Consider the following 18966-nt stretch of genomic DNA (forward strand, 5'->3'; position numbering starts at 1 on the left):
TTTTATCCAGAAACAAGTTATGAAGTGAATTGTAGAACCAGGGTGAAACCTTGTTGGGAAAATTCAAGGAGGGTGTGAGCAATAAGTCTTTTTAAGAACGTCTACCGCTGAGAAGACTTGTAGAAGGAAGAAAGAGTTTTGCCTTGGGATGAAAGTAATCCTTTCCACAGAAGTTTTGGCCCTGCTCAGAGTGAGTTCCTTTACGAAAGATTTCTACATCTAATTATTGTTTTTTGAAGGTTTTGTTCATTATTTTAAAAATACTAAGTTTGTTATAAAAGCACTACCTCTGCACTACAGCTTTCAAAATTATTTTTTTCTAATTTTGAAAGCTGCAGTGTTTCTAATTTCCTCCTTTAGTATCCTTTAATATTTCTTTCATTTGATTTATATTCTTGCTCTTCCAAATTGTTCCAGTTCAATGATTGAAATATGCCAATTCAAGCTGCTTGTTCCAAACTCATGTTAAATTGTCACATTAGCTTCATTAATTTAAAAAAAAATAGAGTTTTTCTGTGTAAACTTTGTTATGCCACTGAACTGCATGCACTGAGGGGAAAAACGAGTTGAATGGGAATCCTGGGTGAAGCAAAGACTGCATAATTGGTTTTATGCCAGACCTTCTGCCTTTCACATGGTGGGGAAAGGGCCAGGGAAATGTCAGAGGTGGAAATCAGGGCAGCACAGTACTCCTGCAGAATTGCAAAGTGACCACCAGCCTGAGAAATGGCCAGGCTCAAGGCTGCTTTAAGATGGAAATGCCCAGTTCTCCTGAAATCCTCCTACACCTGAGAGCCTCGGGATAACTACTGCATGTTTTGGGAGGAAATGCGTTAACATCTCCGGGCAGCCTCTCCCCGGAGCTCTGGCTGTGGGACAGGGCTGAGCTGGCTGTAAGGTGCAGCCTTGCCGCTCCACTGCAGCCTTTCCCAGCAGTTTGGGCTGTGCGTTACCCGAGGTCCCGTTGGTGGAAGCCCTACTCTGGCACAGCTGCGGCACACATGCTCTTTTGGGAGCCTTTGCCTCCTCTGTGGCTCTGCCATTCTGTGCTAGGCATTCCTTGCTACTGCAGTTGCAGAATTCAGCCTTTTAACTATTCTTTTTATTTAGTGCTATTAAGAGCATCTATAAGTCAGGGATTATACATTGTTAAGGATGACATTTTTTCCCCATATCCCTTACACTGCTCTAGGATCACAAGCAATTCTTTAAAATAATCAGTGAGTTAATCAAGCTGGTGTCATCTGAATCCTCAGGCAACACAAGGGACAGGAAAAAAGGTGGCTTTTTACAGCACATGAGAAAAGATGGCTCCTTTTCTTTTATGTGTGTCTTCCTGTGAGACATTGCAAGTGGCAAAGTGATCACACTGGAAACAAAATAATATAAACTCTCATACTTCCTAATAGTGTTATATGTCCAATCACCCACTCTTTTATTTAATCTATTACAGTGTTGTAATCAAGAATTATTTTTTCTGTTGCAGTAAGCCTTATATTTTGAGAAAAAGGGAAAGAAAGAAAGAAAAATTTTCAATGAGTTTTGTAGAAGAGGAGAAATTTCCTTATTGCCATAATTCTGAATTAGTCATGGATTCTGTAATCACTCAAGTTTTAAGTAATAATGTAAAAGTCAACTCAAAGGCAGTCTATAGCAAAGAGGTCTTTAATTCAAGAATCCCTTAAGGAATTAAAAATTCTGAAAAGATGACATAGACTCAATCAATACCTGCCTGAAAATATCATAATATATGGAGGTTAAATGACATCATGCTATGTGAAGAAATTAAAAGATTTTCAGTATTGGCCTTATCTCTTTTTATTTAGATTAATAAAATTAGTTGAATGTTAAATCTTTACATGTCTGTTTTATATTAGGAAAAAAGTTGACAGTAGTCTGCCTTCTGGTATGTACCAACAGGTATAGTTCAGTATTTAGTAATAAACCTAATTTTCTTTGAGTATCCATAAGAAAATCATGAACTCCTTACCGTACAGGGAAAAGCACTGAAACACCAAACCAACTGGCTCTTACTTGCATCTGGACATGTGGTGAAAATCTCAACTCTAATCCTCCTCTACGATGCGTCTCCACCACCTGGGTAGGAGGAGGGTGTTACCTCTGTGTTCCATTACTGCCAGCATTTTTGTGTACCACCCTGCTTTTCCAGGTTGGTGACTGCACACAGGACAGAGCACCTGATTTTATCTGTCCCTTGCAATGTGTATTGACCACATTAGTTGGGTTGCTGGATGCAGCACAGGAGTTTTTCCATGCACACTGCATACCACCAGAGTGCTTTCTTAAAAACCAGGGCAGAGGGAGGGTTTGGGTTGTATTTATCACTCTGAAATATTTCATACTGTGTGAATATTCAGCTGAAGATAAATGTGATTTCATTGCCATGCTAGTTCTGTTTCATGCTTCTGTATGTGTTTGATGTTTACTGTGAGTGCAGGGGTTTGGTTCTTGGGAATACGCCAGGCTACAAATTGGTGACACAACCTCCACAGCTGGCTTACTGCACTGGGTCATGTTTTCTATGGCACACTCTGTATAGAAGCTTGGCAGAGCAGAGGATGTTGGTGAATTTGGTGGATCTTAACATATGATAAATAACATAAAATCCCCTGTTCAATTACTGGGGCTTCATATTGGCCCATGGCTTTCCAATAAAGGAAAAGGAAATGGTAACAGCAGCCAATGCTGCAGAACTACTTCAAGGTCCTCCCTCCCTCCCTCCCTCCCTCCCTCCCTCCCTCCCTCCCTCCCTCCCTCCCTCCCTCCCTCCCTCCCTCCCTCCCTCCCTCCCTCCCTCCCTCCCTCCCAGTTCTATTTTCAAATCCAGTCCAAGGACTGTGAGTGCTGTATCTCTGACAAAATCTTCCTTCTGTGCACTGAGAAACGTTAGGGAGAGTAAGCAGAGATCACACATATGCTGAAGTAGTTTCTAAGTGAAAATTGCTAGATTTCTTAGCTTCTCAATGCACCACTTGCCTCTGTTTATATTCTAGATAGTGCATAGTAGTTAACTTTTGCAGTAACAGCCCCAGTATGTTGGCTGTTTACTTTATCCTGTTGGCTTTCTTGCCTTGACATGATCATTTAAAGACGGCAGGGCCAAGGCTATCATTCAGGGTACAAATAATGGAGGAGATCAGGGAAGGATGGAGAAGGTGTAAGAAAGGCAGATGGAGCTGGGCAGACAGAACAGCTGAAAAGATGGGGGGAGGTGAATGGGGAAGAAGGAGAAACAAACGGTGCAAAAGGGAAGGTCAGAGAATATAGCAGAAGGGCAGAAATGGGCAGAAAGGAGGGTAGGTGAGGTCAAAGAAGAGAGGAGATGGGTGGAGCAGAGGGGCAAAAAATTGCACAAATATTTGGACCAAGGTGAGGGTGGAAGTGGACTAGAGGTGAGCAGAACTGTGTTAGTACAAATTGCAAATCATAACCAGGTAATGAAATATACATAAACCATTCGAGGCAAAGATAAAAATAGTAACCTAAAACTAGTTCAAAGTACAACTACAAATACTACAGAATCAGCTATGAAGTCACATTTCCCGAAGTGGTACTAACTTAAATGGTCCACAAGAAATGTTCTGTGAAAGGAAAGGTAAATTGCATACCTTTGGCTTTTTCTTTTCTCAAGTCCTTCAGCTGAAGCTTCCCTTGCATATCCTGCATATTACCCTTCTTCAGCAGAATTTCCTGCTTTTGAGACTTGAATTTGGTAACAACTTTCCAACTTGCATCTCCTATTTTTTTGTGTAGATTATATTTTAGCAGTCTTCTGGTTTAGAATTTATTTTGCATTCCTCTCATGAATTTAAACAATTCAAAGCAAATGTAAAATAAACTCTGCCTCAGGTAGGTTTCTCACTGAAGTCAGTAGATCTTTTTCCTGATTAAGCAGATACAGACTCTGGTCTATTCTGAAATTCATATTAAGGACATAATTAACTCTTGATAGAGACTAGTAATCTAGGCAAGGCCCTAACACTAGAATGAAAAGGGGTTTACACTATAAAGGAGCAGATGTACTTTGTTCTCATGTTCCAGGACTACATTTTGAATAAACTGATTTCACCTAGTATCTGAATCCTAGAGTGAAAAATGCCATCATCTACATGTTCAGCATAGGAGAGGTTGAGCTGAACTTTTCTGTTTCTGTTCTGTCCTGATCTGTAAGGGCTGTGCTTGACTGAAACTAAGGTATTGCAGACAGTGGTTGGGTAGCTCCAGATCATATTTTAAGTAAAATGTTCTGCATAATTGCTACAAAGTGTTTGGATATGTTTTCAGTGAACATTTCATGCCAAACCCCATAAAACACTTAATTCTCAGGGTGTGCAGTTCCTAGGTACAGAGGCACAGGAGTAACAGAACAAAATGTAATGCAATATTATTAATGCTTCCAAAGATGGACTTGCTGCATGCTCAAGCTGTAGTTCCATTAGATGGTAAATAGCTTAGCAGGCAGTGAGAGAACCCTCACATCTACTTATATATCCATACATAAAGCTTGCACCTGATCATTCCATTGAAATCCTTTTCTGAGCTTAGTCCCTACAAATAAAACCACTTTTACGCTTGCTCTGGAAAAGGGTATTGTATGAAGAATACTCAAGGGAAATACTGCTGCAAATACAACTAGATGAAAATATTATATATTCCTTTCAGTTAATTCTTAATTTGTCAGTTTTGTTGCATTTTACTGCTTTACCTTAAATTGCTGCATTAACTTGAATATGTTGTTAGCTTTTTTATTCTCAGTTCTACCATGAGTAGCATTTGTTGCTGTTTGTAACTTTAATCTATACTTATTTCTGAGTGTTTGCTCTGTGGTGTTGTATTTCTGTCTGTAAGTTTTTCTGTTTTTTTTCCCCTCGTTACATTTCCATTTCTGTCCTCTAGTATTCCTCCAGACACTCATCAGCTTATTTTAGTTATTATTCGGTTCCTTATGTGCACTCTCTAATCAATAACGCTCCTCACTTGCTGCAGGATTTCCACATTATTGTGCTTTCAGCTTCTGAGATGCTGTGATGGATTCTGCCTTGGCTAGTGCTCGGTTGTCTGCATTTGCTGTGTTTCAGATCATTACACTGACTTTAATTTTGATGTATTTACATTTTACTCAGTTGTAATCTAACTCTTTTCCCTTGATCAGTTAAGTTACTATCTGTGCAGTGTTACATTTGTACTACTGCTGGAAATACTAACTAAAGGCTTATAATTGAAGTGCTATTTACAACTACTGACCTCCAGCTCATTTCTGATTTCACTGTGATGTTGACCTTTTATAGATTGCACTGTTGTAAATCTTTGAAGTGATTCTTCTTGTCATCATATTTCTAGTAATTATGATTTGCATTGCATTAACACCTAGAAGCCTCTCCCACCTTACCCTTGTTGCATAAGATGACCTTTTTTATGCACTAATTCACATATGGGTAACAGAATACAGTTCTTTCTCTAAAGAATTTATGTTAAAATGAAGATGAATGCTTTCCTCTGTTTCCATTCTTTAAATATCAACCTTTGAATTAATGAAATTGCTCATAAAGGATTTTTATTCGTAGAAATTATTTTCTTCCTTTTCTAACAAAATCTGTCTTTTGAACTTTTCTAGGCTTCAAAAATGAATAAATAAAGATAAATAATTTAAAATGTTTTAGAGAGTTCATGTTTGAGTAAAATTTTCAGATTCTGCTTGATGACCATCAACATCAAAGAAAGCATTAAGTGAAATTTGGACTGATGTTTCCTCTTTGTTCATATTTCACTTCAGTATTGAGCAGCACAGAAACAAATGTGCAGCTGATCCTCACACCAAGCAGCATTTGATTCTGTGAGTTTCAAAATTAGAGTTTTATTTCTACTCTGGTATCTGTGCTTTGAGAAGGTGATGCTGGTGGGATGGCATGCTCATTCTTTGCTTTCCCAATGTACATAGTGGAAAACAGTTATGAATTCTCCTCATAGACTGCCTTAATAAATGAATTCGAGGCAGGTCACTAATTTCTTTAATGATAGTATTGCTTAAAAGACTGTGTAAAGAGCTGGCTGTTGACTCTAATGACAGAGGATGCTCACGGATAATGGCATCACCTGCATCCTCCTATCTGATGTCTCATGTTTTTCCGAGGCCTTCATTTTTTTGTTTAGATAAATCTAGGTAGGCAGTCTAACCAGTTTCTCTTACATCTTGCCAATTTCTTAGATAACGTGCCAATATTTTTAATATTGTCTAAATTATGTTTCTATTTTCACTGAGAAAGTTGTAAGGTACCTGTGAAAAGCCACGTTTTTGCTTTGAACTTTCTTTTTACTTCCCTTAAGTGCTCTTTTAAATTTCCTTAAATGGTCTTGTTTATGTGTTGAGTGTTTGTTGGACAGCTTCTCTGCTCCCTAACTGCCTTTCCTAAGCAATCTCAAATGTTTGTATTACATCCTCTTCCTTGTTCACTAATTCTAGTAAACCAGTCTTTTTCAATTCGTATGAAAGTATTCTCATACCATGATCAATCTTGCCCTGAGCAGATTTGTTTTTTCTTAAAGAATTACTTTGTATAAATATAAATCCTTTAATGTATAAAATAGGGTTTATTTATTTTTTCATTGTATGAGGAAGTGATAGGACAGGCCTGGAAAAGCCAGTTAATTCTGAACTGCACCTACTGATGTGCAGCATAATATTACTACAGACTGAGAATTTTCTCTTTCGGGAAGTCTTGTGATGTTCTGCATACTGTGCAGTGTTTGGAGGAAGCTGAACTAATCCCCTCTTTTGGAAGTATTAGTGTCTCTCAAATGTCAGTAAATGCCTAGTCTCTAGGTAACTTTTCTGAGTACATGTGGGCATTTTGATTTTATCTGTGTGTTAGGATGTGGAGGACAAAACAGTAATGAATTTTTCAAGCATTATAGAACCTTACACAAGCTATATTGGCCACTGTTCTTCAGGGAGGAGGAAAATGGAAGGAAGGTGTTTTAAGTGATGGCTCTCAGGTGACATGCCCCAGTCACTGGCTGAGTACAGACCCAAGGTCTCCTAATTCTGAATCTCTTGATTTAACCACTAGGTATTGCACTATTCCTGACAAAGCATCACTCTGTTAGTGAGGGGATAAAGTGCTACTAATACATCAAATCTTATCAAATGACTTTAAACTTATCTTGGCTTTCTTTTCACCAAGGTTTGCTGTAAATCTTTTCTACTGGGTAGTAGCAGGACTTGTGTCCTTGCTAAAAGGAGAAGATTGATTTACTGTATTCATATGGAACCAGCAGATTCCTATGAGTATAGAGTAATGAATTGGAGTATCCATAAGTTTTTTCCCCATGCAACACTTTGGGAGACCTTAAAGCCTGGAATATGTTACAGAAATGCATTTGATGGAGACCTGCAAATGTGTGTCTTCTGCATAGAAAAACAGCATAACAAATCTTTTAGTATGAGCAGTATTCTTATTCTTCAAATAATCTAATTGATTGTTCATTTGGCTCAGTCAGCCAAAAGTGGAGGGAAACTTTGTACAGACATCATTAGTTTTTCTCCATTTAAAGATTAATCATGAAGAGCTCTGGCTCTTTAATTCTGTAATTTGTATATTTAATGGGCTGCTGCAGAATCTATGACAGTAATTAGCATAGCCCGAAAACTCATTAATACGCAACAACATGATTAATGCAGCATTAATGCAAACATGACTGAAGTTATTTGGGTTATGTAGTAAGAAGATTAAAGATAAAATGTCCTGTTTGTTTTACCAGTAGTGGGTATAATGGGGTAGCAAGCAAAATAAGAAAAAACAGGTATCAAATTAGTCATTTTTGTGTAAAAGAAACACTCAGATCTCATCAAGAGGATTTGGGGTTTTGCTTGACAGTTGATTTCCACCAAAAGTGTTACGTGTTTTCTCTTTTCATTCACTCACCATACTCTGTGTTTATGCTTGCTCAACATTTTAGTTTGATTTAGCTTTTTGGCAGTTTGATGTATTAAGAATACCTAAAAAAATTTCTTCATGTTGAGTCAATTCTGAATAAAATTAGACTTTTTCAAATACAGTTCTTTTGTACAGTCTAATTTAGAAACCATGGATTTTTAGATTCTCTTGCTTTTACTCTGCTCACAAAAGGCAAGGGAGTCCAGTTTCAGTTTGGGAATTTTATGTATGTGAGTTTATACAAATATATATGTGTGTAAACATATAATATGTACATATGAACGTGGCTTTTAAATATATATTTTATATTTCTAAAAAAAAAGACTAAAGCAGCTTAAAAACGAAGAGGATTTACTTCATCAATGGAATGACTAACTTAGTGTAATGTTAGTGATGATGCACTTTGAAAATGTTTTTTTGGACACATTAAGGTAACAGTAAAAAATGAAGCCTGATGCTGTATGAAAAACAACAGGTCTTGCACAGCTTTGGGAAGAAGACCTTCTGTCTTTTTCTCTCAATAAAATCCAGGAAGCTATAGGCCCACACAAAGTGTGGAAAAGACCTTGTATTCAGTAAAGGATCTTCATAAATATGTCCAGAGAAGTCTCTTCTGAGTTTCTTCTTTTCTTCCAATTCCACTATCCATTAAATGAAACTGCTTTGGAAACTGATCAGTTTTTGTTAAGTCTTCCTTCTAATTTTTTTCCCTACAGGTGTGTTTTCTTATATATAAAAAAATATATTAAAAAATAATTGTCTCTTTTAGCTATTGTGATGACAAGAGGTATCACTCTCACAGAGAGAATAACAACAAAATGCTATTGAGGTGCATAGCAACTGAGATTTTTTTACTCTCCATCTCCCCCCTTCCTAGTTAAAAACAGATTTTTGTTTATAATTCCTATGGAAAAATGTATTTTGATTAGGCAAGTGCATTTGTATACAGTCTTAATGTTAAATAAACACTTAAGGTTTGTCATCCTGAAGGGACTGCTGAGAGCCTGATGCTGTCGTCAAAATTTTATATACAATTTCTGTTCATTTTAGCTGTCATTATGCACAAATAAGGCTCTCAGTGAGCATAAAGTGATCACTTTCTTTGCCAACAATTTTCTGTTCATTAGAATGTGCAATTATATAATTATTGAAACCATTTCCTATAACAATATAAGTATAATGGAAATGCAAATTATGTTCCTACAATTGTACAATTTTGGGAAAAAATCACTGGAAATGGATGTGCTTCATAGATTATGCAAAACTCATTTTTGAAATTGCTTTTTTGATTTTCAAGGTATTTGGCAGATTTCTTCTTTTTTTATTTTTCTGATTGTAATGTATGCTCTTTTCCATTTATTTTCTTCCTAAGTTTGCAAGGAAATTATCCATAATATGCTGAGGTATCAATCCTGTTATTATATATCTTGCTCATATGGGTTGGGATTTGATGTATTTATGAAAATTAAGCTAAAACTAGCCTTGCTGATCACTGACAACGTTGGAAATCTATTTATGTGACTATTCTTAGTACTTTTGAATAGAATTGTTCATGTGGTTATATGTAAGTTTTGGTGAGGAGTCTTGAGACTATTGTAGGTAATTTCTTTGTATTTAATGACTATAAAAACTTCTACTTTTTAGCTGTTTTCAACTCTGAATATCTAGTTTTAGAGAAAGGTATTTTACAGGTATTTTTTGCTGAATGGTTGGGACAAGATTAATTTTTAAGTAGGTTACTTTGCTGAAATCTCTCAAGTGTTATTGCAAAAGATGATTTCAATTGTCTTCCTTCGTTCTCCCCTCTACTCTTCACCAAAAAGTCAAAACACAGTTTTTGAGGACTCTACATGTTTTTGTTTTTGAAATGGTTTTGACTTTTTAGAAACCTTTTTTTTAGGAAAACTAAACTCAGTTCAGTTCATTTGGAAAGATAGGTTACAGCAAGTTGTTACCCTTATTTTCTGGGTGAATGGTTTCTTGGTCAAATAAAACCTATTTTAAACTTTTTATTCTGCAAGAAAAAAGGGTTTTGCATTAGTCAGAAATGAATTTTATTGCTGTAATAATTATAAATTATTAGTATATGTTATGCTAATCTAGGAGCTGTTTCTAATTTATTATTTTCCTGCTGACTGCCAACTGCTTCTTCTGAACTCAAAATAATCCCATGTGCTCTGTAAACTTGCCAGAAATGCAGTCAGCATCTCAAGAGCACATTTCTGCCTCTTAAATACTTTTGTGCTGGTCTTGTAAATCATACTGAAATGTGCTAGAAGAATCTGGACCCAGGTAGAATGTGAAATGCTGCTGAAGTTCTGAGCCTTGCTAAACTTGCATGAAGGAAACAAAAAGGGGGAAGAAAAATCCCACCATATGCATTTTCTTTATTGAACAAAAAAAGAAATTTTTGTGTTATGGCACATCAAAAATTAGAGTAATATTATATAATTTTACTTGTAATGTCAGCCTGTTCCTGAAAGGGACTCTCAGAGCTGTGTCCCTTGCAGGGTAACGTGCTGGTGTTGCATCTCATTTGGATGCATTTGAAAATGCCTGCATTGGTCATGTTTCAGTCTTATTCCCACTCTAACCTGGGTGTGCCATCTTTGAAACTAGGACAGAAATCCAGTCCCAATCTGCTGCTGCCTAAGTTGAAAGTATGTAGATCCTGATAGAAGGTTAGTCTGCCCTAATACAATTTGGGATATTTGAAAACACTAATGCTAATAATTACTAATTTATTTTACTTGTCCTTTTTATTACTCTGTAGTCTTCTTTTCATCTTTTATGTTCATTATATACAATGCTTGTATTATTTTTTGTACGATGCCATTATAATTAAAGAAATTCAATTACAGAAATTAAATAAGTTTCTTTATTTATAATTAAAGGAATTCTGACAGCTTCTCCAATTGCAACTATAATTTGAAATGGAATGAAAGAATTTATTTGTATGACATATATAAATGTTTAATTTGTAGTAGAATTTCCTGTTGGTTTTTATCCCAGAAATGATAAGTTCTTTTGGAACAATGATTTGTGTCACACAAGCAAGCATGTTAGGTGAATTCTTGAGTTGCAGTTCAAGTTTCAGTTGGTTAAAAGTACCTTCCTACTATGGCCCACAGATGGTCATGTTTTCCATCCAAGATTTAGTAGCATGAGTAGTGTGGCTGAGATGCAGTTTCTGTATATGACAAATTACAGAAGTAATTGTAATGTCACCACTTTATTTATGTTTCTATTTATATGTTATATTTAACATTGAAATTAAGATTTTAGACATGCATTTTGAAATAATAGACACGAGTCTTTGAGAAACTTGAAAAATATCTCACCCTCCCCTTAGGTATGAAAAAAAAAGAAAATTTTTTTTGGTAATACAATGTGGTTTTCAAGTTCTGTGAAACTTCTCTGATGTTGGAAGGAAAGATTTCTCTGTCCAAATGAAGTAAATCCATTTCCAGTGTTCTGTGCCACTAAAAGAGAAAAATGGCATGCATGTAGTTGCTACCACTCTGAATGGGCTTCTGGGTATGCTTTGTGTTGACCTGGAGGTCCAGTATTAATTACTGTGTACTTGTGACAAATATTAATTTAACAAGTTTTTTATTGCGCAGTGAAAATATTGTCTGTGGGACAGAAGTTTTCTTACTGTTTGGTTTCTCTCTTGTAGTCACTTCTAGAAACATGAGAAATTATTAATATTGAACTTCCTTATCTCATGAGAAATTCCAAGGACCCTTGAACTTAAAGGGATGAAGTCCTTTTCTTAGTTCTTTAATATGTGGCAAATTAATTTAGAAGAAAATAATGGCTCCTGACTCATCAATAATTTCTATAAAGCTACAAGCAGGATTCTTCAATAGCCAAAGAAAAAGAAGGCTTCTGCATAACAGTTGAAAACTTCTGTAATTACTGCAATTTTGCTGCTATGAACCATTTAATTTATATTTTCTAACACAACGTTATACAAGAATGTCTATGTACAATATAACACAATATTATGAAAGAATGTATGGTGGTTTTGCAGAAACTAAATTATTTTGTTTGTGTTAGTCCTTCTGCATCAGGTGTGAGGAAGGATCCTCTGGTCTTCAGAAATGTCTTTTGGCAGCTTCATGAAAATACTGGCAGCTTGTTAAATTAACTGTGCTCCCCATTGCTGGGATTAGAGGCCGTCAGTCTCAGCCTCTCCAGCAGATACTGCAGCTGGAAGTACCTGGAAGCTCACAGTAGTGCAAGAGCTCATTTCTGAGCCCGGGAAAGCTGTGCTTTTCCTTAACTGGGGACACTGTTGGCTGAGTTTTTTCGTGTGCAGGAGCTACTTGTGTGCAACTGCTTTTTGCAGGTGTTTTAATAGCAGGGCTGATTCTCATTGCTTTGTGTCTGTGATTACATCATGTTAATTACATGAAAACTTTGGATGGAATTAGGTAGAGAGGCCAAAGGATATTTCTTTCAGGTACAAGCATAATCTCATATGAATGTGTGTCAGAATTATGAGTTTTATTTTTTTTAAATATAGGTGCTGTCTGCAGTAAAATCTTTAGTAATTTATTGTTTTCTGCCTGTCATAAAATAAGGAAAATACTGGATAGTTTGATAGAGTTGGGTAAAACCCAGTTACTTACCTTGTTCCGTAAAGCACCTTATACAGAAATGTCATGGAAATGTATAGAATAGGTGGGTGTTGCTATTACTGCCTTTTCATTTCCCTTTGCAAAATATTGGTGCAGGAAAAGCATGGCTCTACCACACACTCAGGGATTTTATCAGAAACTAAATGGAGGACTATTGATAATGATCTGGAAAGTCCTTAATGAAGCTTAGTTCATCCATTACTCCTTTGGATATTTCCAATTTTTGTTGGAAAACTACTTCTTTTCCATGTGTTCTTTGTGCACTTAGATATGATGTTTATAAAATAATATGAGTAAAATTTACATATAAACACATACATATATCTTTTGGAACCAAAACCCTACTATTTGTTCAAATCCTTGCATGCAGAAACCTAATTTCTGTTTTACCTGTAGAAATGTTAAGTGAAAAATGAAAATCCACATGTAAAACATCGACTTTTAGAATATTATGCTAATATCTGAATTATGTTTTCCTAAGAAAGAAGTTACTAAACAATATTAGTCACAATTGCATGTCTTTTTTTAGAGATGAATAAGGGCTCACAGAAATTTCTCTCAAGGGCTGCCTCAGTCTGGATTAGTAAAATTTCTCCTTCAATGTGTAGCAAGGGTTTAGGTGAACAGAACTTCCATGATTTTGCTTTGCGATGTTGATGCTGTTTTTAAAATGATATTTTATTTGTAAATTTTGTTGTAACTTACAAGAACCACTTTTGGCATTAACCATCTATTTACTTTTTTCTAACCAGGTATTAAAGTGAACTTTAGAACCCAGGAGCCTGATGGTTTGATTTTTTTCTCTGCATCACCTGGCAATCAGGAGGAGTACATTGCGCTGCAGCTGAAGAGTGGGCGTCCTTACTTTCTTTTTGATCCACAGGTACAACAAAAGACAGGATCCTATAAAAGTTGCTTATATAATTTACCTTTGTACTTTTTACATGCTTATCCTTGGGAATTTTTTGTTTTGTTTTGGTTTTTGGTTGGTTTTTGTTTGTTTGTTTTTCAAATTTAATTGATACAAGCTAACTTGCTTCACAGAACCCATAGGTAACTAGAGATTTTGAGTAGAGAAAAACTGAAATACTAAACCTTTGCTGATTTTTTGTTGGGTATGCCACAATATAAGATGGGCTTTTTTGCATTTTTATGAGTGAGGTTTTTTGTCAGTGCCACTTAACACCACTACAGCTTAAACTAACAAGATTTCAAAGTTGCGCAGAACTAAGTTTTGAATTAGTTAGTAAGTTTATATAATGCTAGTCAATTATTTTTAAGCCTTTCGTCTTGAGACTGTTCCCCTATAGAGATCAGCATGTCACCATTATGCAAAAATATAGATGAGAGAAGTAGCAACAAAATAAAAAGTAAGGCCTTGCATTTCTGTTTGGGTATTTTGTGTTTTCTGGGCACCCCAAAACTGGATCTCCTTATGGAATTAAAAAACCTTATGGCCTCACTTATATTTCATAAATATGCAAGAAACTAAATAATTATCAGATTTTTCTGACCCACTCTTAACCTTTGCCTCCTGAGCTCTGCCACAGTCACTCTGTGACCACGTGAAGGTGTTGTGCAGTAGTGAAAATCCCCTTAAGCTTTGAAACACCTATAGGAGAAGCAAGGTGCTGCACAGAAGCAGGCTTGTATGCGATCCCAATGCTAGAAAATGTTAAATCTGCTTCTAAGCCCAAGATACACATTTCTATTAATTCTACAGCATTTACACGCAGGCTTTATCTTACTGTGTACTTCAGATTTTGGGGCCCAGCTTAATGTTGTTAATATTGTCCTCATAAACATTTTAATAGGGACTAGTTCTATTTTTGCTCTTTTCTTTTACTGAAAGGAAATACCTTCTTTTAACTGAAAGGAAAGTTTTATTTCGCTTGCAAGATCTTCTGAGGTTTATTTAGATTTTTTGTTGTTGTTTGATGGTTAATTGGAGTGGCTGTCTTTCAACTGACATTTTAATGCCTGCGGTAGTATTCCTAATCCTTCTTTCAGATTGCTTCTTTTAAAGTAGCTTTATGTTAAGTTGTTTAAATCATACCCTACAAGATATTTTATTTCTTTGGATCCACAGTATCAGGGGAATGGAAAGAGGGAGAGATGGAAGAGTGGCTGCTTTGGGGCTTTAATTTTCCCCCCACTTTTTCACCTATCTCTTAACTGTAAAGAATTCCAGCAGGTCTCATATTCAGTCCTTAGAGCTTCTCAGTTCCTGTAGTATTTTCAACAGTTACTGTCTTGAATTTTAACAGATTACTTCTTTATGAATGTATCTTTCTTTATCTTTTTATTTCATTTGTATCAGGCAACTCTTCCATGCTTATTTTTAGGCTCATCATTTCAATAGTTTCCTCTTATGAAACAGCCTGTTGTGCTGCTTCAGTGCTTCAATTGCTGTTTAGAGAAAAAAAGAAAAAAGCTGTCATTCAAGGTATCCAGGAGCAGTGTAGGTCTTAATAGTTGATTTACTATCTTGAAAGCTAATACTTTATATTTTCTCATTAATAATGTGGAAGAGATTCCTGTACATTCTCAGATTCAAAAGTAGGGTGCAGTGGCCTACATCAAAGTGTTTTGTGTAGAAAACTTTTCTTTTTTACCTCTGAAAATTCAGTTATTGAAAAATTTCAGTCTTCTGTATCCCTAATATTCTGTGCTACCTTACTGTCATTACATTTGTTTCTTTGTTTTTGTCAAAGTTGTTTCTTTTTTTCTTTAGCCATGATTTGCTATTCCTTCCCTACAGTGTCAGATATCCTGTACTGTAGCAGCATTTCTTCATCTTTCATTTGTGCATCACAGTCTGCATTAGTGTGCAAATTCTTTACTTACTTCTTATTGACATCAAGTGGTGTCTTAGCCAGGTTATAGGCATTCTTGTCTTTAATTATAGTCATGACATATACAGTAAACATTTATGGCCCTTCCTTTATGCTCTTCTCTGAGAGATTGCCAACGTTCTTTTTGATGACAATTGTGTCTCGGCAACTTTTTATCTGCAGCAGTGTGGTGTAATATTCTGTGCTCCCTTCCAGCTGTGACCTGTGGCAGGTTAATTATTTGTACCCTCAGTCCCTTTCGGGATGCTGGGCCGTATCTTTGCTCGTGATCAGCCACGCGTTCTCTCTTTGTTGTGTCTGCTCTGGGGATGGTCCTGCCAAGTCCTCCTGGTGGGGAGCCTTCAGCAGCCTCGCTTCTTCCTTTGCTAAGTGTTAATTTCAAATCCTTTTCTTCGTGTCCATTCATACTTCTCTGAGTTCCATGTACACCACCATTCATCTAGCTGTTGTCTGACTGTTCCTTTTTGTCTCCCTTTTGTGCTGTGCAACTGCTCTTTTTTCCTTCTTAACTGTTTTACTGCCATTCTTTGTGGGTTACTACCTATGGTCCAGGAAGCATGAGGTTTTTTTGCAAAATGATCTTTTCCTTAGTCTTTTTGGAACAATCAAATTTTTCTATAGAGCTTCCTCCAAACTCAGAGTCTCTGTAAATCTTCAGCTGTCTGTGGATTTTTCTTCTTATCATGATGTTTGTACATCTACACCTAAATTATACAATCAACTCCAGCTAAATTTATGGTTATCTTTCAGTGACTAGAGGTAATTTCATTTTTTCCCCAGGGAAGCACTGAATATCTTATACCAAGTGAAATCAGTTACAGTGGAAATATAAGCCAAACATGGAGCACCTTTTTTCCTAAGTGATTAGGACAGCCTGAGGATACACTGAGGTTCTTCTCACAGGGTGGAGGGAATTGTATCCAACTCTTCTATTTTATAAGATGATTCATTTACTAAATTTTATAGCAAAAAGGAGGAACACTAGATACTTTCCTTGTGTGCGTTGCCTTGTTTGTTGTTCTTGTCATGGAGAGGCCAAAGTATTAGGCACACTCTGAGGGTGAGGTTTTTATTCCACAAAATAAAAAGAAGGAAGATAGACAATACCTGGCTATGTGTCTCTACTAGACCTTCCTCCTTGGCACTGGCAAAACATCAGTACTTGTTCACCTTCTTAGTAGTAGGAGTTTAAGCATTAAAAGAACTTGACTGGGACAAATGTTGTTGCATTCAGACTTTGGCACCTGAGATAGTATCTCTGAAGATTCATATTTGTGATGATTTTCAATGTAAACATCAGTATGACAGAATCATTTATATTTACTCAGTTGTTACTGACAGCAACCAAACATTAAGACTTATTGTATGGCATAGCAAAATAATGCAGATTTCAAAATACATATTTCCAAAATCCATGACAAACAATCTTGCAGCAGGCTGTTTGAATGTGATCCCAGAGTGACTGGTAATTATGGAAAAAGTGTAAAAAGGCCTCTCCAGTGCAGCACATGCTGAACCCTGAACACTTTGTGTCTTTTACATTCCTTCCCTCCAAAATTAAGCACAGGTTAGCATGTGTGCTTGTGTGGTCCCAGATTGAATTGGTTACAAATAAACGTGGTTTCTGATGTATAAAACTGTTAATACACTAGACTGTTGGCAAACATAATATGAAGAACCACTTATTCGGGCACCTGATCTTTAGAATGCAGCATCGTTTGTAACAATTTTAACGCTAACTAAGTACACTTTGATGAGACAGCATTTAATAAAATGCTCATTAATTTCATCATTAGCAAGGGTATGCTAAGAAGTAAGCCAGTTTCTTATGTCACGCCCAATTAGCATCCCATGCTAGTAATCCCATTAGTATTGTTGAATTCACTAATGGAAAAACTAATGGGCATGCTACCAGGGCACATTAATTGGGCATGACACCAGTTCTGGTTTTAATTATTAAACTACGATAATGAAATGTGTGTGTTTGTAAAATATTAAAATGTTGAAATAGGAGAGAAGACAATAAAAAATAGTATATGAGAAAGTGCCATCAGTATGTAAGGATATATAGCTTTGTATTCTTATTATTGGGGCAGAGGTACTGCTCTCCAAACCTCCTCAGTACCAGGATGTTGACTGAATGGAGCTAGAAACGTGCTGTAAATATTCACAGGAAATAATTTTTTCTTTAATTGTGTATAGATGTGCACATCACATAGATATTTTGATACATAGGATACGGAGTGACAGTCCCCTATGCTAAATGTTAAATGTGTTCTGGGTTCATAAGTCTATGTGCCAAAATGCAATTTCTAATGGATGAACATAACTTAAGACAGAATACTAAATTTTCATACAAGGGTTTTAGTATTAATCAAAATAGGTGATTGTTTCTATCAACAGCTTTTCGCCATGGATCAAAAATAATACTAGAACATCTGGAAAAAAACTGTTGAACTGTCTGGCTTGTTGCTGCAAAGTTATAAGCTGGGCCCCCAAATTATAAGTAACCAAATTTCTCATTTATGTACTTTTTGGAAATTGTTTGTTGAAGCCATAAAGTAACTGGAGTGGTTGAGATTATAGTACAGTACCTTTATAATGAAATATTTTTCTATCAGTAGTTGCCTGCTGTACAAGACGATTCTCTTTTGTGGATTCAGCAGAATAATGTTGAGTTCCCAGATAGTTTAAGAATGATATAAAGTCCTAAGGCAATCTTATAGGCATTATTAACAAGTTAGATGATTGTTTGCATATAAATATCTAGAAAATTCTTGAAATTTATTAATTTTATTTTTATTACATCATTATACTAATTTATGTCTTATTTTGTTTGGTTCTTTGCATTCTTGAGATTTAGTTTGGTAACTGCATCTATTACACTCCTCTTACTCAGCAATTGAGAAAAGATTTCTCTGTATATGTAATAGATGTCCTTAAATTCACCCCTTCATGTTGTATTTTTATTTGTTTATTAATATCAGGGAAAAATTCTCCTTGAATTTAAATACATTTTTACAAGCATCCCTTGTACCATAAAAGCAACCTCAATAACTACCTTTTGAGGCTTTTTTTGTTTAGTTTGGTTTGTTTATTTGGTTGGGTTTTTTTGTTTGAGATTTTGTTTTGAGGGTGTTTTTGCTTTGTTTTGTTTTCCTGAATCTCTTGGTATGAGCTTTTACCCCCATAAATGTATGGTACTTTCTCATCCAGAGATTTTAGTGCTTTTGATACCAGGTTAACATGGAGGGAAAATGCATCCACTGTGCTACACATGCACCCTTTTTTGGATCCCTTCATATGGACAGGTGCTGCAATTAACAATCCTGATATGCAGCTGCTCTCCATGGATGGCACATTGAACCATGGCCATCAAACTTCACAGCCACAGCAATCCTTGAAGTAGTTAAATAGAGACATAATTTAAATAAAAAATATTAAGTCTGAGTGACATGACCCTCAGTAATTTGTGCGTCATCCTTGTCTGTATCAGAGGAACTACACACG

The 18966-nt window shown here is 36.0% G+C and overlaps 1 protein-coding gene across 1 annotated transcript in view; it reads left to right on the plus strand.

Moving 5' to 3' along the window:
• USH2A (usherin) overlaps positions 1–18966 on the plus strand; it is a 372150-nt gene that overhangs the window by 115234 nt on the left and 237950 nt on the right. Inside the window, exon 21 of the mRNA XM_058801041.1 lies at positions 13354–13484. Coding sequence (XP_058657024.1) covers positions 13354–13484 — 131 coding nt within the window. The remainder of the gene's footprint in view (positions 1–13353; positions 13485–18966) is intronic.

The sequence above is a fragment of the Ammospiza caudacuta genome, chromosome 3 (genome assembly GCF_027887145.1).
Source record: "Ammospiza caudacuta isolate bAmmCau1 chromosome 3, bAmmCau1.pri, whole genome shotgun sequence".
In the NCBI taxonomy this organism is placed as follows: domain Eukaryota; kingdom Metazoa; phylum Chordata; class Aves; order Passeriformes; family Passerellidae; genus Ammospiza; species Ammospiza caudacuta.